This window comes from Raphanus sativus, chromosome 5, assembly GCF_000801105.2.
Source record: "Raphanus sativus cultivar WK10039 chromosome 5, ASM80110v3, whole genome shotgun sequence".
Taxonomy (NCBI): domain Eukaryota; kingdom Viridiplantae; phylum Streptophyta; class Magnoliopsida; order Brassicales; family Brassicaceae; genus Raphanus; species Raphanus sativus.
In genome coordinates, this window is record NC_079515.1 from 29,460,165 (window position 1) to 29,478,618 (window position 18,454).

At 34.5% G+C, this 18,454-nt stretch overlaps 6 protein-coding genes across 11 annotated transcripts; 5 read left to right on the top strand and 1 right to left on the bottom strand.

The window, feature by feature from the left end:
- The first annotated feature begins 2,727 nt into the window (after positions 1 to 2,727).
- On the top strand, positions 2,728 to 5,116 carry LOC108861059 (gibberellin 2-beta-dioxygenase 7). Its single transcript, XM_018634887.2, has 3 exons — positions 2,728 to 3,234; positions 3,715 to 4,036; positions 4,709 to 5,116. Exons 1-3 carry the CDS (start codon positions 2,789 to 2,791, stop codon positions 4,937 to 4,939), a joined length of 999 nt encoding a protein of 332 aa, XP_018490389.1. The 5' UTR covers positions 2,728 to 2,788; the 3' UTR covers positions 4,940 to 5,116.
- Positions 5,117 to 7,709: 2,593 nt separating this feature from the next.
- Positions 7,710 to 9,705, top strand: LOC130494281 (uncharacterized). 6 transcript variants are annotated; one of them, XM_018637557.2, is made up of 4 exons: positions 7,710 to 8,013; positions 8,180 to 8,547; positions 8,675 to 8,930; positions 9,144 to 9,705. In XM_018637557.2, exons 2-4 carry the CDS (start codon positions 8,422 to 8,424, stop codon positions 9,314 to 9,316), a joined length of 555 nt encoding a protein of 184 aa, XP_018493059.1. In that variant the 5' UTR covers positions 7,710 to 8,013; positions 8,180 to 8,421; the 3' UTR covers positions 9,317 to 9,705. The 6 variants fall into 6 exon arrangements, with proteins under 6 accessions (XP_018493059.1, XP_018493062.1, XP_018493063.1 ...); XM_018637560.2 differs by lacking the exon at positions 7,710 to 8,013 and having other exon boundaries at positions 8,020 to 8,358; positions 8,469 to 8,547; XM_018637561.2 differs by lacking the exon at positions 7,710 to 8,013 and having other exon boundaries at positions 8,020 to 8,317; positions 8,469 to 8,547.
- Positions 9,563 to 11,761, top strand: LOC108863214 (histone H2A.6). Its single transcript, XM_018637562.2, has 7 exons — positions 9,563 to 9,705; positions 9,779 to 9,864; positions 9,966 to 10,055; positions 10,224 to 10,302; positions 10,648 to 10,712; positions 10,840 to 11,329; positions 11,408 to 11,761. The coding sequence occupies exons 6-7, from the start codon at positions 11,141 to 11,143 to the stop codon at positions 11,618 to 11,620; spliced, it is 402 nt and encodes a 133-aa protein (XP_018493064.1). The 5' UTR covers positions 9,563 to 9,705; positions 9,779 to 9,864; positions 9,966 to 10,055; positions 10,224 to 10,302; positions 10,648 to 10,712; positions 10,840 to 11,140; the 3' UTR covers positions 11,621 to 11,761.
- A 438-nt stretch (positions 11,762 to 12,199) lies between these two features.
- Positions 12,200 to 13,850, top strand: LOC108863213 (transcription factor bHLH115). Its single transcript, XM_018637556.2, has 5 exons — positions 12,200 to 12,512; positions 12,840 to 12,905; positions 12,990 to 13,067; positions 13,147 to 13,309; positions 13,390 to 13,850. Exons 1-5 carry the CDS (start codon positions 12,391 to 12,393, stop codon positions 13,645 to 13,647), a joined length of 687 nt encoding a protein of 228 aa, XP_018493058.2. The 5' UTR covers positions 12,200 to 12,390; the 3' UTR covers positions 13,648 to 13,850.
- Positions 13,851 to 15,022: 1,172 nt separating this feature from the next.
- LOC108858725 (AP2/ERF and B3 domain-containing transcription factor At1g51120-like) lies at positions 15,023 to 16,081 on the top strand. Its single transcript, XM_018632606.2, has one exon. It carries the CDS (start codon positions 15,023 to 15,025, stop codon positions 16,079 to 16,081), a length of 1,059 nt encoding a protein of 352 aa, XP_018488108.2.
- A 174-nt stretch (positions 16,082 to 16,255) lies between these two features.
- Positions 16,256 to 18,265, bottom strand: LOC108859291 (non-structural maintenance of chromosomes element 4 homolog A). The gene is made up of 7 exons (XM_018633179.2): positions 17,914 to 18,265; positions 17,745 to 17,825; positions 17,416 to 17,662; positions 17,219 to 17,309; positions 16,886 to 17,102; positions 16,702 to 16,793; positions 16,256 to 16,621 (listed from the first exon to the last, which is right to left on the bottom strand). The coding sequence occupies exons 1-7, from the start codon at positions 18,140 to 18,142 to the stop codon at positions 16,385 to 16,387; spliced, it is 1,194 nt and encodes a 397-aa protein (XP_018488681.2). The 5' UTR covers positions 18,143 to 18,265; the 3' UTR covers positions 16,256 to 16,384.
- Positions 18,266 to 18,454: the final 189 nt, after the last annotated feature.

The following is an 18,454-nucleotide window of genomic DNA, read 5'->3' on the forward strand; positions in this document are numbered from 1 at the left end:
TAAATATGTATATGTGTTTGTATTTTTTTAATATGTATACAGTTATGTTTTCTTTATATAATCGTCTATATATTGGACTGAGCATTTGTAATTGTAATTATAGACCAAAATCTATTTGAATTTATGATGAGTTTGATCGATTTGAACTTACAATTTTTATCACTATGTTTATAGCTATAAAACAGTAATGTAGTCATCAAGTGAATTTTTATTACAAAAGATTTTACAATTTTTTAAAATATTTTACTTTAACATCACTGAAAACCATTTCAATGGTTTTATCATTCTATTTTCAAAATCGAAGGATTTCAACTAAACGACTAAATTGATGCAGCCAGAGCGAATCTAGAGAATTTTTTTCATGGGTGCACAAATGGTAGCAAAGGAAAAATCTGAGGATTTGATTATAAAACAACGGGTGCACAATGACATTTAAGTCATGGTTATAACTTTGCTAGTAAATATTAAATATCCAAATTTTAGTGGGTGCACATGCCCCCATGCTTAACAAGCTAGTTTCACCACTGGATGCAGTTCATTTTCTTGCTTTAAATAGTTAGCTGAATATATATATTAATACAATTTTATGATTATTTGCATATTGTTATAAAAAACAAATTAAAACATTGATCACAAGATTTTCAAAGTGATATTTTAAAATTTGTAATAATTTATAGTCATTTGAAAAAAAATCAAAAGATAACATATAAAAAAAATCTAGTTTTTGTTATATGGTTAATGTGATTGTTTGATATCTTTTAATAATATAAAAATCAAACAAAAAAAGCTAAGATACAAAAATGTTATCAAATATTTAGTATTCATAATCATTAATTGTCATATATACGTTAATCATATAATATAAATTAAGATGAACCAACCTACTTTTCTAAAAAAATTGAATTTCATTCTCATGTTGATATGTGAATACAAAATAATGATGTAATGTTTATAAACTAATATATAAGGGAATATATATATATATTCAAATTTTTATATAAAAATCGATATTTATACAATTTTATGATCGTTTGTATCTTTTATAACAAAACAAATTAAACCACTGATCACAAAATTTTCAAAGTAGTATTTTAAAATTCTAATAATTTATAGACATTTTTAAAAATTCAAAATATAACATATAAGAAAAAATCTAATTTTTTATTATATGGTTAATTTTATTTTTAATATCTTTTAATGATATAAAATCAAACAAAAAGAGCTAAGATACAAAAAATGTTATCAGATATTTATTATTCATCACCATTAATTGTCATATATACGTTAATCATCTTATAAAATTCTGTAGCTTTTATTTTAAAAAAATACGAGAATATTCGTTTGTGCATTTTTTTTTGTTTTAACTTAACATAACGTTGGTTGTGTTCCACATTGAAATTATACCGAAGTGGGGCCATTACATGGTCGTATTAAATCTCGCTCGGTCAGAGGCGGACCCATGTGGTTAATAGGGGTGTCAGCTGCAACCCCTTAAAAATATAAACGTTTAACTTTAGGCTAATGTTTATCAGTTGTTGGCAGCAAAGATGGTTTAAGTCCTTCTAGGTGACACCCCTTTTCTCAGTTCGACGCCCAGCAACACCTTTTTATTTTATTTTTACTAATTTTTATATGGGTTTTGGCCCAGGTAAAAAAACATCTTGGGTCCGCCACTGCGCTCGGTATAAAAACTACAAGGTTGGCAAGATATACATATAGCATTCAGTCAATCTTATCGAATTTGTCCCAATTATCTTTGGACCAACAAATTTTTCAATTAAAATATGGAACTGACATGTCACTAAATTGCTATGCTAATTAACTGATATTTAAGATATACACTTTTTAATTTTTACAAACTTGAGGTTACATTTTTCAAATGTTTCTCTATTAATATATGGGGAATTATTTTTGGTCGAAAACTATAAATTCATACATTTTTGTCGTTTAGGTCTCTCAAGAGTTTCCTCGAGATATTTTCTGATGTTCTATTCAAAGAGAAAACTCTTTACAGGGGAAAAGAAATTAGAGTGAGAGACACAAACACGTGGTTTCATAGCTTGAGAAACTATCATTAATGCTCGATCAAGTCTTAACAATAGTCTATAGTCACCATGGACTTTATCAAGACACATCAACCATCAAATATTTATGGGTCCATTATATATTTAATTAAAACATTTCGTTTCTTTTTGAAGGCCCAATATATTTATATTTCCCTTTTTGGAAATTGAATAGGAAGATTTTTTCACTTAGTTATGTATGTTTGAACGGTGTTTGAACGGTGTGTCACGTACGTACAAGTTTATGCACCATACAAATTAAAATATATTTGTTTATTTTTTCGCAGCATATATAGATCGATGTCTATTATTGTGACAATTAATGCGTGATGTATGTTTTTTTGTTGAAATTTGATTAAACCCGCTATAACATGAAAAGAATAAACGCTAAATCTACGTCTTACCACAGATTAGACTATTCTCTAATTAAGCTACTTTTCTTGAGTATGTATATAGACAAAAACTTCAACGTTTTTCTCTCGAAACGCACATATTGATTTTATGTATCAGCCCTAAATGCTATCAAATCATTTCTCTAACAGTACAGGCTCCTTTAATAATTTGCTTCCATCTACAGAGGATATGACAGAGACACACATGAATTTTTATCTATATATAGAGGGTAAGGGCTTTTCCCTCATATATCGATTATATATAAAGCAAACGATAAGAATCATAAAGAATCACTTCTCAAATTTCATTTCTTCCTAACCGTAGCTAATTACATGGCTTCTCGACCTCCCTTTGAGACACATTTCTCATCCATTTTTGGAAGCTCCTTTCCGAGATCAACTAGTGATGAACCAACCGTCCAAAGCTCAGGTATAAAGCTTCCGGTGATCGATCTTAGCCATCTAACTAATGGCGAGGAGGTCAAGCGCAGAAGATGTGTGAAACAAATGGTCGAGGCAGCAAAAGAGTGGGGATTCTTTCAAGTTGTGAACCATGGGATTCCAAAAGAAGTCTTTGAGATGATGTTTCGTGAAGAAACGAAACTCTTTGACCGATCCTTTAACGAGAAAGTCCGAGAAAAGTTTTCGGACTCATCAAAGCATTGTTACCGGTGGGGAAACCCTAACGCCACTTCCGCGGCTCAGTACTCCTTTTCTGAAGCGTTTCACATCACTCTTGCTGAGATCTTAAGTTTCTCTGATGATGGCAACAACTTCAGGTTTAAAACTACTTTATTTGATTTGAGATATGTGGTATGATGAAACCCTAGTTCTTGAATTGTGTTTACTTTTAGTAAAGATAAATTATTGAATTTCAAATAGTGATTTCGTCTCAGGACAACATTGTTAGCAAGTCACAACTCGTTCTCCTTCAGTTTCAAGATTTTTTTGTAACCAAATTTTTATGAAATTTGTTATGGGTATATGGAAATATTTTAGTTTTTGGAATGAAATTTTAAGGTTCTTTTATCTAGTAGTATATATACATAGCAACACTCATAATTATTTTATAGTTATAGAAAATTTTGATAACATTCTATATATTTAATAGAAAATATTTTAGCAAAAAAAAAACATTCTATATATAGAGATCGGCCGGTTGTTAAAGATACACATAAATACAACATCATATCATTATTATACAATCATATAGATGAAGAAACATTCAACTATCTTACTTTTTCTCCTTTTTTTTACAGAACAACCGTTGCAATGTATGTGCAAGAGGTAGCTCGAGTGGCCCACGTGATATGCGGAATACTGGGGAAACAAGTGAACGTGAACTCGAAGTATTTCGAGAATATTTTTACACTACAAAACAGTTTTCTAAGGCTTAACAAGTATCACCCTTGTGTTTTTGGTTCGCAAGTGTTTGGTTTGGTTCCTCATACCGATTCAAGTTTCATCACCATACTCTCTCAAGATCAAATCGGAGGACTACAATTGAAGAAAAATGGACAATGGATTGGCGTAAAACCTTGCTCAGAAGCTCTCACTGTGAACATTGGTGATATGTTTCAGGTAACTTTAATCATTGATTATCAACGTTTTTAAGGTTACATTTTGTCTCATTTAAAAATCGTTTTACTAATTAAATTCTAAATTTGTAGATTATTATACGACTAATCTGAACCGATGACTTGGACTATAGAAGTCTAAAAGTACACCTTAAACTATAATGAAAGTTATCTGGTTTAGTATATATGATAACAGGAATGTTACGAGAGATATGTAAGTGAATAGAATGATAAAGAATGGTTTGCGTTTTCAATTCTCCTGTTATCACATATCAAAAATTAATTTATTCATATTTTCTTAGAATCTAGTTACAACCGTATATTTAACTAATTCCAAGGAAAACAGAATGAAAAATTTTGGCAAAGAATGAATGAACTTACTAAATTATGATAAAGAAATAATTATTTTACCAAGTAGTTTCAATATGAATAATCTGGATCATAAGCAAACATTCAGGGGAAACCTTAAAACTCTTTCAAAAAACGGTTTTGGAGTTGTGTACATAAAGTTAAATATGTGTGTAAGAGTCTAGTTCCTAAAACTTAACACTACTAATCCAAAATCTATAATTAATGTTTTTTATAGATAACTTTATAGATGTTGCTAATTACTTGACTTTTGTTCCTAGACAATTAGGTAACTAATCTCCTAACTAATCTTATGCATACGCTATAGGCACTTAGTAATGGAGTGTATCAGAGCGTGAGACATAGAGTGATACCTCCAGTAAACGTGGAGAGGTTGTCGATAGCATTCTTTGTATGCCCCTATCAGGAAACCGAGATCGAATGCTTTGGGAATCCAAAGAAGTATAGAAGGTTCACTTTCAGAGAGTACAAAAAGCAGAGTGAACGTGATGTTAAAGAAACTGGTGATAAGGTAGGCCTGTCTAGGTTTCTCATCTGATGCATATCTCTTTGATCTTTAATATTGAGAGGTTTAAAACTAATGTTATGCATTTTGTTGTTGTTGCTATTCCACAAAGTCATGAGTTTAACATCTCAAATCACAATGTCTAATAACTATGAAATGTAAGAAAGATAATGTGTTATAAAATATATATTCGTATTTGTATTAGACACATCTTCCCTAGTGCCATTTTTCTTCTTTTTCAAGCGTTATATTACTTGCTACGAGTGTATGATCAATTGTGAAAACTGATCATAAGTTAATAGCACCCATCTTCTGTAGCTATTGTGGTTGGCATTATGCCCTCCAAATAAGAGGTTGCACTTTGCTTTTCAATGATATCGACGTAAATCAAGCACTGAAATTTAATAAAAATTGAGAAATTCATCATCGCCATTTCTTTCGATCAATCATTTTGTCATTTTGTACATAAATGGCAAAAATAAAAATGTCCTTCTCGGGATATTCGATCCAAAAAATAAAAGACAAAATAAAAATAACATTAGTTTTATGTGGTGGTGGACACATAGAAGATATCCCAGATTTTGAATATATTTGTAATTAGTTCTATTTTATTCAATTCAAAATTTACAATTTGTATTCTTTCGGCTACTATTAAGTTATTCGATGTGTAAATATTTTTAATATAAATAAATATTTAATATATTGAATAAGGATTTGTAAAATTAATATAGACGAATAATTATATTATTTATAAATATAATTATTCAAACACTTTAATATTTATTTTTCATATTTAAGATATTGAATACTAATAAATGTTTTTCTATATATCTACAATTAAGAATATCTAAGATTTTGGTATTAACTCAAAAACTAAAACAAAAACAGAATCGACATATTTTATCTACTGCTAATTTTATGTTTATATATATTTTAACGATGTGAACTTAAAATTTAAAATAGGAAATATATAAATATTTTACGGGAACTTATAAGAATTAAGAAAGTTATCAATAATGGACGACAACAAGTTATCAATAATGTGATATTATAAACTATTTTATATTATGAAGGGACAAATGTTTCTAGCAAGTTCTAGACTGGGATATGGGTTCTGTCTTCCTTATATACTTTTAACTATTTAAATTTATTAGATGCTCATCAACATTCCACCATACCGCCGATGAAGGTGGTCTTAAATAAGGTATCAGTCTGTGAGTCTGTGACCCTTAATAGGCACAGCTAATACGACATCAGCCTTTGTAATTCTCGGTTTGATTTCAAGACCGCGTCACTCAACCAAAATACAACTGAGATGAGAGCATAATAAAAGGATCGTTTGTATTTGAAAGGATCGGTTAGAGAGCTGAGATTATACAGATACAGTTAAACCAGTCCGGTTATGTAAGAACAGGATTTTTAATGAGTTTCCGTGTTTAAAACAAACTATACAAGTTCATATCCGAATGTTTGGCACAGACACCGACGGAGGAACAGCTGTTTTGTCGGCGTAGGTATGGGTGATTTTGTGGAAGGTCTTCTTCTATGTATTACTCCCTCTGTTTTTATTTACAGGTAGTTTTAGTTAAAAGTCTCAATATCAAAAAAGTTATTATTTTTGAAAAAGTAGCATTTAATATACAATCTCAACCAATAATAAAAATGTACTCCCTCTGTTTTTTTATTGTAGGTAGTTTTAGCAAAAATAGTTTGTTTCACAATGTAAGTAGTTTATATATTTCAATGTAACTTTTCATTTATTGGATATTGTACGACTAATGAAATAATGCTAGGTTTTTAATAATTGGTTGAATTGATTGATTAAATAATTTTGTTTAAAAAAATAACAACTCCTAAATATTTGTGTTTTTAACCAAAACTACTTACAATTAAAAACAGAGGGAGTATGTATTATTGTATTGGTCACACAATATCTAATTAATGCAAAGTTGCATTGAATTATGCAAACACCTTACATTGTGAAACAAATTTTTTGGCTAAAACTACCTATATAAAGAAACAGAGAGAGTATAAGAGAAATTCTTGGGTTCACCCCTAGAGTGAACCTTTAGATTCACCCAGCCAATAGGATTTCGTTATTTCATATTCAGTATCTTTTAAAAAAAAAAACAAAATATTGTCAAGTTTTATTATATTTTTAAAATAAAAATAAAAATAAATAAAAAATAATAATAATTGCAAACAAAAACACGTTTAAAAAATATATTTTAATACCTTCAACCAACACTAAACCCTAAATCCTAAACCCTTGGGTAAACCCTAAACTCTTGGTAAATCCAAAATACTTAGATAAATTCTAAACTAGATAAATTCTAAATCCTAGAGTTTAGAATTTATCCAAGGGTTTAGAGTTTACCCAAGAGTTTAGGGTTTACCCAAGGGTTTACGGTTTAATATTTAGGGTTTAGAGTTTAGTGTTTTAATGATTGTGTTAAGATTATATTTTTTAAAAAATCAAAAGATTTAGGATTTATCCAAGGGTTTACTATAGGTTTAGGGTTTATGATTTAGGGTTTAGGGTTTAGTATTTTGTTGACGGTATTTTAAATATAATTTTTTTTTTGCTACTACTATTATTTTCTATTTATTTTTTATATTAAAAACATAATGAAACTTGACAATATTTTGTTTTCTTTTTCAAAAGATAATGAATATGAAATAACAAAATCTTATTGACTGGATGAACCTAAAGGTTCACTCTAGGGGTGAACCCAAGTATTTTTCGGAGTATAATATTATATACATCAGACTCCTCGTCGTCAACAGGTGAATCTTTGTTTTTGTTGTTGTTGTGAGTAGTCCATTACTATAGTTCTTGATTTCTTGTGAAAGATTTTGAACTTATACTGTGTCAGACAAATATGAAAGAATATAAAAATGTTTTGCTCTTATGTTAAAAAAATAAAAAGTATGCTTTTGAAAACTTTAATCTTGGTTTGGGAATGATTACCACAGACAGAGTAACTCTGGAACTAAAGGTAAAAAGATAATATTGTTGATTGTGGGCTATCTCAAGCCTCGAAATTCACATAGCAATACGAAGTGTTTTGCTGCTAAGTCAAGAACCAGGGACAAATGAATGTGAAGTAATTGCTTAGACTCTATTTTAAGTTTTTTTATTTTAAGCAAAAAAAAAAGAAGAAGTTTTTTGATGCCTCTGCTTTTATCACTTTATCTGCTTCCAGTTCTCACCCCTCTCTGATTTTGTTTGTTGTGTGCACCACCACTCGTTGTAATTCTGGAAATATCTAGAGAGCAAGAGGAAACAAATTTGCTAAGGAAATTATATGATTCTTGCTGGGCGGGCGATCTTTTTGGAGCCATCTGTGAGGGAAGAGTTAGTAACAACTTTTGCAGCAGGGAACTATGAACAGATTTATGTAGGAGCTGGTATGTTAGATGTTATGCGCTAAGTAATGCTGACACTGAAAGTGCGTTGTTGTATGTGATTTTTATTCATTTTGGTGTGAAATTGGAGTAGCTGTATTAACCGTATGGAGCCTTCTTTTCCGTCCTATTTTTTCCATAAACTTTATTTCAGGGAGCAAGTAGAATCGATTCTGGTCAACATGAAAGAGAAGTCAGATCTAGAGAGAGATTTCTTCTGGTCAGACATGCTTGTAAGTTTTGATTATGTACATCATATGAACTATGTTTCTATAACAGCGCTGTGTTATCTCTCAAGGAAAAATGCTAATGTTTATTTTCTGAATGGTTGGGAGCTGAAATGAAATTTGGTGGTGGTAGGTGTGTCGAAGATGGACATTGATGATACTAGTGGATAGGAAAAATGATAGTCAGAATGTATCCAAACTTCACATGAAGCATGCAAGGAAGTTTGTAGCTAATGTATGTCCTGTGTACTCTGTGGTTTTTCATTGTTCACGGTTAATATTTATTCAATGCTGGATTGTTTTTGCTGCCTCTACTTCAACAACAGGTAAAGACCAGAAACAAAGATTCATCATGTTGAGGCTGAACAGAAATTTCTGGTCATGTCGAGGTTAAATACTTTTTGTACTAATAGGATAAGTTATACATTGTGTGAAAAAATATCAGATTTCAAGATTATGTCGGCAAAGTATCTTCTGTGCATAATAGTGACTATGAACATCATTAGATTAGCCAGTGGGAAACTTGATATAGCTATATACATGTAACAGTATACCTTATCTTCAGTAACCATTCAAGTAGTTTACTACTCCCTTGTTTGCAGTTGATTTCCAGTATAGCAAAGATCTTGAAACGGTGTATTGCTCTCACCAAGAACCAGAATTTACTCAGCCTGTTCAAGCTATACCTTTTCATATGCTGACTAAGTACTGTGCTTTCAAGCAAAAAAAAGTAGATTATAAGATGGATGGAGATTTTGAATTCATTCTCTTATAAGGATCTCATCTTTACCGATCTTTTAACGAGTTCTGAAGATCTATGCTTCAAAGCTATTTCCTAGGCACCCAAAAGGAGGCACCTGTATCGTTTCCGCAGCCACAGGCATGGACAAACAGATAAAGTTTCTTATCTGCCTGCTTCCTGTTTCCCATGTTCTCGGACAAACATGTCGGGTATAGTCACAAAACAGTAGCTTGTTTCACCTTCAATGCCTTGAGCGTCTACGTGATACATGAACTTAACCGTGATGTTGACTAATCAGACAACAATTTGGCACTCCAGAAGGATTATTTGTGTGTGTGTGTGTGTTTTCTTTGCAGTCCGGTGACTTTGAAGAAGAAGTCTCAACAAGTATTTGCAAGCATCTTGTTGACCATGTAGACCAGGTACAATTGACATGGCTGCCTTCTCAGATATGTAATGTATTTTGGTTTCTTCTTAAGCTTTTCTGCTGTGCAGAATAAATTTGAATTTCCGTAACGAAGGCATTGACGACACTAGCCAGTGGACTGAAAGCTAAATTTGACATATGTGAACCGTTCTGAGTAAGATCTAACTAGGATTTAAAGTTCTATTGAATTGGATGTCCTTACGACCATCAAAAAACTAAATATTTTAACAACGTGCATTTGTCACCTTCTTGTAGTTATGTGGAAACAATCCTTAACAGCAGCTTTCCTGTCGTTAGGGAACTTCTAATCAACATCAGTCTACTTCCAAATTCTTCCTAGACAAGGTTATCATATAATCAGTTTTTGAATGCCTTTAGTATATGATAATAGATGTTTATTCTACTTGATTACTCTACAAATATTTGAACGGTAAGAGCTCAAAGAGGTATTGTAACAGTTTCACATAACTAACTTCACAGCTGACGACCGTTTTGTCCAAATTCTTTGTGCAGTTGGTATCATTCCCTTGGACTACGGTTCTGTGCTAATATTTTAAGATGCAAGAAAATATCAGAAACTGAAATTCATCAGGTTAGTAGCCTGTGTGATCTTTGTTTCCTGGCCGGCCTTAGACTATGCTTGGTGAAACATTTGGTACAGGTCCATAAATTTTTTGAAGAAAATAAGAAAATTAAATAGACAAAGATTCTGAAAATAAAAATAAATAAATTAGATAGGCATAGTTACAATCTAGTAGTTTCCGTTTTACTAAGACTAAATTGGCAATTCTGTTTACTGAGTGTTGGAGTTACATGCAAACATTAGAGCGAAGCTGAATTTAGTCTATATTGCATTTTGTTTCCTGGATTCAAGCTACATATTTTTATGAATATGTGCCTCTGCCTCTGCTAGTGATAATTCTTCCAAAATGTATAGGTAGGTAGAAACGCAAGAAATAGAGATGATTCTTCAAGATGTTTCATCTCTTGACAGACAGGCAGGTTAGTTTAGCTCATCATCTCCCATCAGTTCCGGTTTATGTGTGCGACTCTGCTAGTGACTTAGTTTTGATGTTCCTTTTGAAAATGCTCTAAGAAAAAGTGTGTCGTTTTATTGGGCTCTTTTTAGTTCGATTGTGAAGGTTTGGGCCTATAAAAACATCAAATATCAAACTGTAAGGCGAGCCAGTGAGGGTATTCCCGGTATTTCAAGCAAAGCAGAACCCTCAAAAAACACGAATCTGAACCGTCTATTAGAAAACAATCTAACGGCGATATACATCGATCCGCGTACTCTCTTCCCATTGGTTCACCATCGTCAAGCGGAATATACAACTAGTATATAAAGTAAACTGCAGAGAAGAAGATCCAAACACATAGAAAACCAATTCGTTTATCCTTTTCGCACAAATCAATCAATTCCAATTCCAATGGCGGGTCGTGGCAAAACTCTCGGATCGGGCGCCGTGAAGAAGGCAACATCGAGAAGCAGCAAAGCCGGTCTCCAGTTCCCCGTGGGTCGTATCGCCCGTTTCCTGAAGAAAGGCAAGTACGCCGAGCGTGTCGGCGCCGGAGCTCCCGTCTACTTATCCGCCGTTCTCGAATACCTCGCCGCCGAGGTAAATCACAATCTCAACCTCAAACCCTAATTCATGATTTAGTTGAAAAAGCCCTAATTTTTTTTTTTGAAAAATTAGGTATTGGAGTTGGCTGGAAACGCGGCGAGGGACAACAAGAAGACGAGGATTGTGCCGAGGCACATCCAGCTGGCGGTGAGGAACGATGAGGAGCTGAGTAAATTGCTGGGAGATGTGACGATTGCAAACGGAGGAGTGATGCCCAATATTCACAACCTTCTTCTTCCTAAGAAGGCTGGCGCTTCATCCAAGCCATCTGAGGACGACGATTGATTCATTCATTGATCCGATCCGCTTGTTGTTTCTTTTTTTTTTGTTTCTGAATCAGAGTCTCTGTAACGGGTTTTCAATTGATTGTTCATATGCTTTCAGTTTCGGATGATAATTAATCAAAAGTTTCAGACGGTTCCTTTCTTCTAGGGTTTCGAATCAAAAGTCTCATGCTTTACATCATTCTTCAATCGAATGTTCCTAGTTTGGGATTAAAACAAGAACCCAGAATTTTAAATTAGTAAAATCCCACTTGGGTTTTGAAATTGATTTGTTGTGGTGTGTAAAGATGTGATTTTTCGTTTAAAGTCTCATCCTTTACATCACAGCATATTTAGGTTTCTAAATTTTGTTGCCTGTATGAATCTCTCTTCGATCAGAACCCAGATTTGTAAATTCTCGTGTATTAAACCACTTGGCCACTTGTGTGTTTTTTTAAAAAAATTCATCTTGTTTTGATGATGGAAGGTTCGCGTAAAGATGTGATTTTTTCGATTTAAAAATGGGAAAGCTAAATGTGACTGACATCACAAGATGTGTATAATTGGAGCAACTATGACATGTATATGAAGGTTTGATGATGATTGGTGGGCCAACAGTGTATATGACATCCATGAAAAAGAGAGATTGAAATATATTTAAAATCGAAACCGATTGAAAGAGAGTTTCTACTACCACCAATATCCTTCACTTTTCTCACACATTGTCTATTTCAGATTCGTCGACCCTTTTTCGGAAGCAGCCGCCGCGTTTTTGGTTTGGGGTTTGTAGAAATGGTGTTTCCGGAGAACACCAACTGGCTCAGTGATTACCCTTTGATTGATGGTGTTTTCTCTCATCATCAGAGTCCCACTTTCCCTTGGCAGATCCATGGCTCAGCAGCTACTACTGTCAGGTATAGTTTTTTCAATCAGGTTGGGATTAAGATTTAGAAGTGTTGTTTCGATTGTTTTTTTTTTGTTTCTAGGCTTTGGACTTTTGTTTTTTTTAAGATGGTCTTGTTGTGTTAGAAAATATGAAGCTTTTTTTTTGGTCAACTATAAGCCTTTATGTCTCTCTGTTTTTGTATTTATTCCTCTGTTTCCTAAAGTAGTAGACAAATCTACAGATCTCTCTCTCTATTTCTACTTTAGATTCTGTTGTTACTGGTGTGATGTCGTTTTAAGTGCCTGTAACTGATCTTTCCTTACATCCTCTGCTTTTGATGTGATCTGTTTCACAGTGTTGAGGAAGTTGATGGCTTCCTTTGTGATTCAGATGTGATCAAAGAACCTGGCTCAAAGAAAAGGTATTTAATTGATTTTAACTTATACTTGTCTTTCAATATGTGGAGGTATTTTCTTTCTTTGCTTATATGTTTTCATTGCTTCAGAATCAAACCGGAATCTTGCGCTGGTTCTAGCTCGAAAGCCTGTAGGGAGAAACAAAGACGTGATAGGCTAAATGACAAGTATTATTATTTTGCTTTCTCTTCCATTTCTCTTTCAATCTCTAAAGTTTCTTAAATATGTGTGCATTAATAACTATAGGTTTACGGAATTGAGTTCCGTAATGGAACCTGGGAGAGCCCCCAAAACAGACAAGGTTGCTATCATCAGTGACGCCATTCGCATGGTGAATCAAGCAAGAGACGAAGCAAAGAGATTGAAAGACTTGAACTCAGGCCTCCTGGAGAAAATCAAGGAGTTGAAGGTACAAAAAAAAACTCGAAACGTTAGCCTTGACTTGAGAGATGTGTCCATTAACCCATATGATGTATTTTTAATATGTAGGAGGAGAAGAACGAGCTGCGTGATGAGAAACAGAAGCTGAAGATTGAGAAAGAGAGAATCGAGCAGCAACTCAAAGCAGCTATTAACACGTCACGGCCTTGTTTCTTACCAAACCCGCCAACACTCTCTCAAGCTCAAACTCCTGGAAGCAAGCTTGTGCCTTTCACAACTTACCCCGGCTTTGCCATGTGGCAGTTCATGCCTCCTGCTGTTGTTGATACCTCACAGGACCATGTCCTTCGTCCTCCGGTTGCTTAGAAAAGCTGCCCTCTTTGTTAACTTTTTTTTTTCTGATATAATGGTTCTCCCATTCTGGAGACAATCCTATGCAAACTTGTATTGTGATTTATGATCATCATGCGATTAATTTGCATGTAAAATGGAAATAAGCATATGCGCTAACTGTGCAAAATGTTGTTAACATTGAAAATAATTGTTCTACAGATTGTGAATTTTATGAATATTGATGCTGAAGAATATGTAAATGAGTAGCAAGTTTCTGACATTTAAGTAAAGTTTGAAATTGACCTCTTCTTGTACATCATCACTTCTGGTTGCTTCTCTATATCTCTTCACACAAAGCAAAGTGCTACAATCGATCACATCCCAAGAGCAACTCTGGACTTTGTCGAAATCGTATCCTGTAGAGTCATTACTAGAGAACCACACCTGAACTAGTGCCGATGTGGCAGCTGTACCATTGTGTGACAGAATGAATAATAAATTATATACTTTCAGTGTATTTCAAGATGTCTCAAAACATTGTGAAATTCTCTGACATCATTGGAGAGCTAAAATTTGAGGCGAGTCTTAACAGAAATGTATACGTGAGTGAGTCTTACCAGGCAGTTGGTAATATGGGTATTGTATTATCAACAAGACCTGAAAACGAATGGTATTATGGATATTAATTATTATGCTTGAAGCTACAAAGATGAGAAAATGAGAATAACCTGAGGATTTGATAACATTGTCTGCGTCCAGAGATTTCAGGTTACTCTTTTTTTTTTTTAAATCTATGTGCATGTAAAGAAGGAACTGTTATTAACGGTCATCCTTCTTGAATATGCAATGTAAAGAAAGAAACTGTCAATTGTGGTTGATTGTTTAATTTCTCTGATCAGTAGTTTTTCAGATGTAACAAGAACCAGAAACAAAAATTAACAAGAAACCACATGACATGAGACATGATATAAGTTTCGCAACTAATGTCTAAATTAAGACAAAAAGTAAATATTTCTTTACTACAAACTTGAATATTTTCTCCAGATTTGTCTTAATCCTCAAGGAAAATTAACTTTTCTACGGAGAAAATATATCTGACATATAAAAAGAATCTCATTAACAAGGGAAAGTTACCATAAACAACTTCTGGCGTAATTAATTACTCTGTAAGTTTACCATATTCTACCTCAGAGTTAGAAACAAGAACAAACATGGAAACAACTCTGTCAAGTTTACCATTTTTTACCTCAGAAAAGGTAGAAACAAATACAATACATGGAAACTGTATCATTCTAAAGAATCATCGATAAGGATACATTAATCTCCTCTCAAATCTCTCCTTCAAATACTCTTTTTGTCTGCGTCTCTTTTTTTTTGTTTCTAAGATTTGTTTTTGTTTCTTTTAGCGATGAATATCCTCAAGGAGGAGACAAGCCGCCATGAAGCCAACACAAGGACAGATACTTCTTCTGTCTCAAGTGACTTGCGTCTCGCCAAACGCATGAAACCTACTGTCTCCCCTACCGCGACAACAAAATACAAAGGTGTGGTTCAGCAACAGAACGGTCACTGGGGCGCTCAGATTTACGCAGACCATAAAAGGATTTGGCTCGGGACTTTCAAATCCGCTGCCGAAGCCGCTGCTGCTTACGATAGCGCATCTATCAAGCTCCGAGGCTTTGACGCTAACTCGCACCGGAACTTCCCTTGGTCTGAGATCACGGTCCACGAACCGGACTTTCAAAATAACCACACAACGGAAGCTGTGCTGAACATGATCAGAGACAGTACTTACGTAAAAAAGTTCAGCGATCATCTACAAGTAAGATCTCAGATGGTAGCCATCGCTAACATCAACATGGTGGGATCAAAACAGAGCCTAGGAGGTGGTGGTGTACAAGAATCAACCAAGTGTTTCTCCTGCACGGAGCTTTTCAACAAGGAACTGACACCGAGCGATGTTGGGAAGCTCAACAGGCTTGTGATACCTAAGAAGCATGCGGTGAGGCATTTGCCTTTCATAACCGACGAGAGAGAAGAGGGGGAAACAGGAGGAGGAGGAGCTGTGGACGATGTTGAGGTTGTGTTTTATGACAGGGCGATGAGACAATGGAAGTTTAGGTATTGTTACTGGAAGAGTAGCCAGAGCTTTGTCTTTACCAGAGGATGGAACGGTTTCGTCAAGGAGAAGAATCTAAAGGAGAAAGATGTTATTGTCTTCTACACTTGCGATGTCCCGAGCAATTTCAAGACCTTAGAAGGTCAAAGCAACAGCTTCTTGATGATTGATGTTGATTACTTTACGGAGAAAGGTTCCGTGGAGCCCAAGGGAGTAAACAAGATGGTTCGTAACGTTTCTGAAGAAGAAATGAAAACAAAAAACTTCTTTAGCTCCAAGTTAGAAGAAGAAACCAAATCCGAGGTGAAGAAAGGAGGGTTCATGCTGTTTGGTGTTAGGATTCAATAGCTAAGTTAATTATAGTTTGGTTTTTATTTGTATTACTCAGCCTTTTGATTTTACAAACTTGGTGTTTTGGTTTTAATCATTACCTAGATTAATGTCTCTTCTTGTTGAAATAAAAGAAGAAAAAAACAAACCAGCTTTAGTGGCTGTATTTAAAGTTAAACAAGAGATAGCCACTTAGATGCTAACACTCTCCTACCATGAACAAAACAATCACATAAAAGTTAATGTCACAAAACCATACAGCATCAGGAGTTTTTAACACTCTACTCTTATATACTACATACAACGAGACGACTCATCTTCTCAAGCGAGTCTCCGCTTTAATCTCCTGCGTGTTCCATCCCCCTCGACGTCAGGAGAATCTTCAACAACAGAGTCTTCTTGTACAACCAAACCTCGGTTTCTCGAGAGTTTTCTTATTGGCGTTGTCTGAGAATCTTGTGGGAAGTCTGCTGATGCAGAGGGACGATAAGATGAAGCGACATCAGTCTCTCTGTGTGGCATTAGCTCTTCGCCCACCGGCACCATTTCAGACATCAGCTGTTTTATTACCACAAAAATAAGACAACTTCAGGATACAATAAGATTATATATAACCAAGTGAGATTCTCTTTTATTACCTTCCAGTCTTTGAAATCAAATCTAAACACAAAATGGTTATAGATGACTTCCCCCGACATCACAAGGTTTGCAGCGGGTGCGTTTCTTGGCACTGAAGACAAATCAGGAGATTCAGATGTAAGAGCAACGGTTTGAATATCCAAAAAAGAAACAGACATGAGAGGATGGAAAATTTGATCTTACATGCAAAATGAGAACCATTCTTATCAACAATGATCTCTACTCGTCCATCTTTGGCCAAGAAAGATAGAGCGAACAAGTTCTCTACAGTCTGAGCAAATGATCTTCTGTTAAGCACCAAGCTTTCAAGCCTCACGCGCTTCTTTTGCCCTAAGATGTTGAACATTATCGCCATATTCTTGTCTGTATCCGTTTTCTCTTCTGATTGTGTATCATCCACCTGGGTGAATAGTATAAAGCACTAAAGTCAGCTCTTTTGTTTCTTTATCTTTCCAAACTACACAACAATCAACAAGTTGAAAGACTAAAGTCAGCTCTTTTGTTTCTTATCTTTACCTCATCAGGACGAACGCCTTCACCAGGCTTTGTACGCTTAGTGTAGACTGCCCTTTTCCTTTCCTTGAGTTCAGTGTCCATAGGTCCCAACCTGATATCATGAAATAGGCAAAAAAATAAATCTTTGTTTAAAAAAAATAAACAGAACATGCTGAGCTTCTAGCAAAGCAGGTCAATGTTAATTTAGAGAAACTCACATAGTGGAACAACCACACGATACGAGAACAGTAGAACAGACCGCAAGACCAAGATCCTTCCATTTCATAGATGCAGGAGCACCATCATCAACTCCTAAAGAAGTCTGACCAAACGTATTGACCAAAGCATTAACAAACTCAGCCGGAGAAACCCCGCTAGAAGAGTGAGACTTGAGCGAAGACATAATGGTGTTTGCTATATCAAGAAACGCCTCTGCATCTGCAACTTGCTCTCTTGGCTTCTGAACTGCAGAAAGAAATTGAAAAGTCTTTTCAGCAAAAAGACAGAACTCAATTATTAAAAAAAAAAGAAAAAAAAAGTATTTTACCTTTCTGGTGCAGAGTCTCAAATTCAGTGAAAATTCTGGAGAATTTGTCAGAATCAACTCTCGTCAAATCATCTTTAGAATCTGCAAAAAAAACAAAAGAAAAAAAAAAGCCCTAATTTTAAAAACGAAACAGGAGAAATCAATCAATGAGCATAGAGAGAGAGAGTACCGGTGATTTTGTGGATAAGAGAGAGATACTGAGATCTGAGAATCCTCCGATCAGAAATCCCTTGCTCTTCTTGCTGAGTCGGAGGCTCGTCGATTGGGACGGAGTCATCTACTTCTACGCCGCCCTTGTTCCTCTGTTTCTCCTTCTTCACAAACCTAAACCGCCCCGACTCGTCGACATCTCTCCCCTCGCCGGATGCTTCAGATTCTCGCTTTACATTCCTCCTCATGATTGATTCCTTCCACAGTTACCCGAGACGAGGTGGAATCTGGAAACGAGACGAGAATAGAAAACCCTAACGGCAGTCGAGGAATTGGAGATTTGGATTTTTATTTTTCCGAGGGAAATGATTTTCCCGCCAAGCCCAAACAAAAATAACATTAGCTTCCAACTTTTTTTATTTTTATTTTTAGTTTATCCAGAGCCCAACTTTATATCGGGCCCATTAAAACTCAAAAAAGATGAGTAATGTTATTTTTGAGCTAACTGTCATTTTGCTGCTTTCAAAGAGAGAATCATCTTGTTTGTGTTTGATAATAGA

What these genes read in the sequence shown, in the direction of transcription:
- LOC108859291 (XM_018633179.2), bottom strand. Translation starts at nt 18,142, where the DNA reads ATGAGGAGGAATGTAAAGCGAGAATCTGAAGCATCCGGCGAGGGGAGA. An exon ending in TGAGACTCTGCACCAGAAAG is followed by an intron (nt 17,663 to 17,744) that starts GTAAAATACTTT and finishes TTCTTTCTGCAG; the next exon opens with TTCAGAAGCCAAGAGAGCAA. An exon ending in TCGTGTGGTTGTTCCACTAT is followed by an intron (nt 17,310 to 17,415) that starts GTGAGTTTCTCT and finishes TCATGATATCAG; the next exon opens with GTTGGGACCTATGGACACTG.
- LOC108863214 (XM_018637562.2), top strand. Translation starts at nt 11,141, where the DNA reads ATGGCGGGTCGTGGCAAAACTCTCGGATCGGGCGCCGTGAAGAAGGCA. An exon ending in TCGAATACCTCGCCGCCGAG is followed by an intron (nt 11,330 to 11,407) that starts GTAAATCACAAT and finishes TTGAAAAATTAG; the next exon opens with GTATTGGAGTTGGCTGGAAA.
- LOC108861059 (XM_018634887.2), top strand. Translation starts at nt 2,789, where the DNA reads ATGGCTTCTCGACCTCCCTTTGAGACACATTTCTCATCCATTTTTGGA. An exon ending in GATGATGGCAACAACTTCAG is followed by an intron (nt 3,235 to 3,714) that starts GTTTAAAACTAC and finishes TTTTTTTTACAG; the next exon opens with AACAACCGTTGCAATGTATG. An exon ending in ACATTGGTGATATGTTTCAG is followed by an intron (nt 4,037 to 4,708) that starts GTAACTTTAATC and finishes CATACGCTATAG; the next exon opens with GCACTTAGTAATGGAGTGTA.
- LOC108858725 (XM_018632606.2), top strand. Translation starts at nt 15,023, where the DNA reads ATGAATATCCTCAAGGAGGAGACAAGCCGCCATGAAGCCAACACAAGG.
- LOC108863213 (XM_018637556.2), top strand. Translation starts at nt 12,391, where the DNA reads ATGGTGTTTCCGGAGAACACCAACTGGCTCAGTGATTACCCTTTGATT. An exon ending in TCAGCAGCTACTACTGTCAG is followed by an intron (nt 12,513 to 12,839) that starts GTATAGTTTTTT and finishes TCTGTTTCACAG; the next exon opens with TGTTGAGGAAGTTGATGGCT. An exon ending in AGAAAATCAAGGAGTTGAAG is followed by an intron (nt 13,310 to 13,389) that starts GTACAAAAAAAA and finishes TTTAATATGTAG; the next exon opens with GAGGAGAAGAACGAGCTGCG.
- LOC130494281 (XM_018637557.2), top strand. Translation starts at nt 8,422, where the DNA reads ATGGAGCCTTCTTTTCCGTCCTATTTTTTCCATAAACTTTATTTCAGG. An exon ending in TCTTCTGGTCAGACATGCTT is followed by an intron (nt 8,548 to 8,674) that starts GTAAGTTTTGAT and finishes TGGTGGTGGTAG; the next exon opens with GTGTGTCGAAGATGGACATT. An exon ending in AAATTTCTGGTCATGTCGAG is followed by an intron (nt 8,931 to 9,143) that starts GTTAAATACTTT and finishes CCTTGTTTGCAG; the next exon opens with TTGATTTCCAGTATAGCAAA.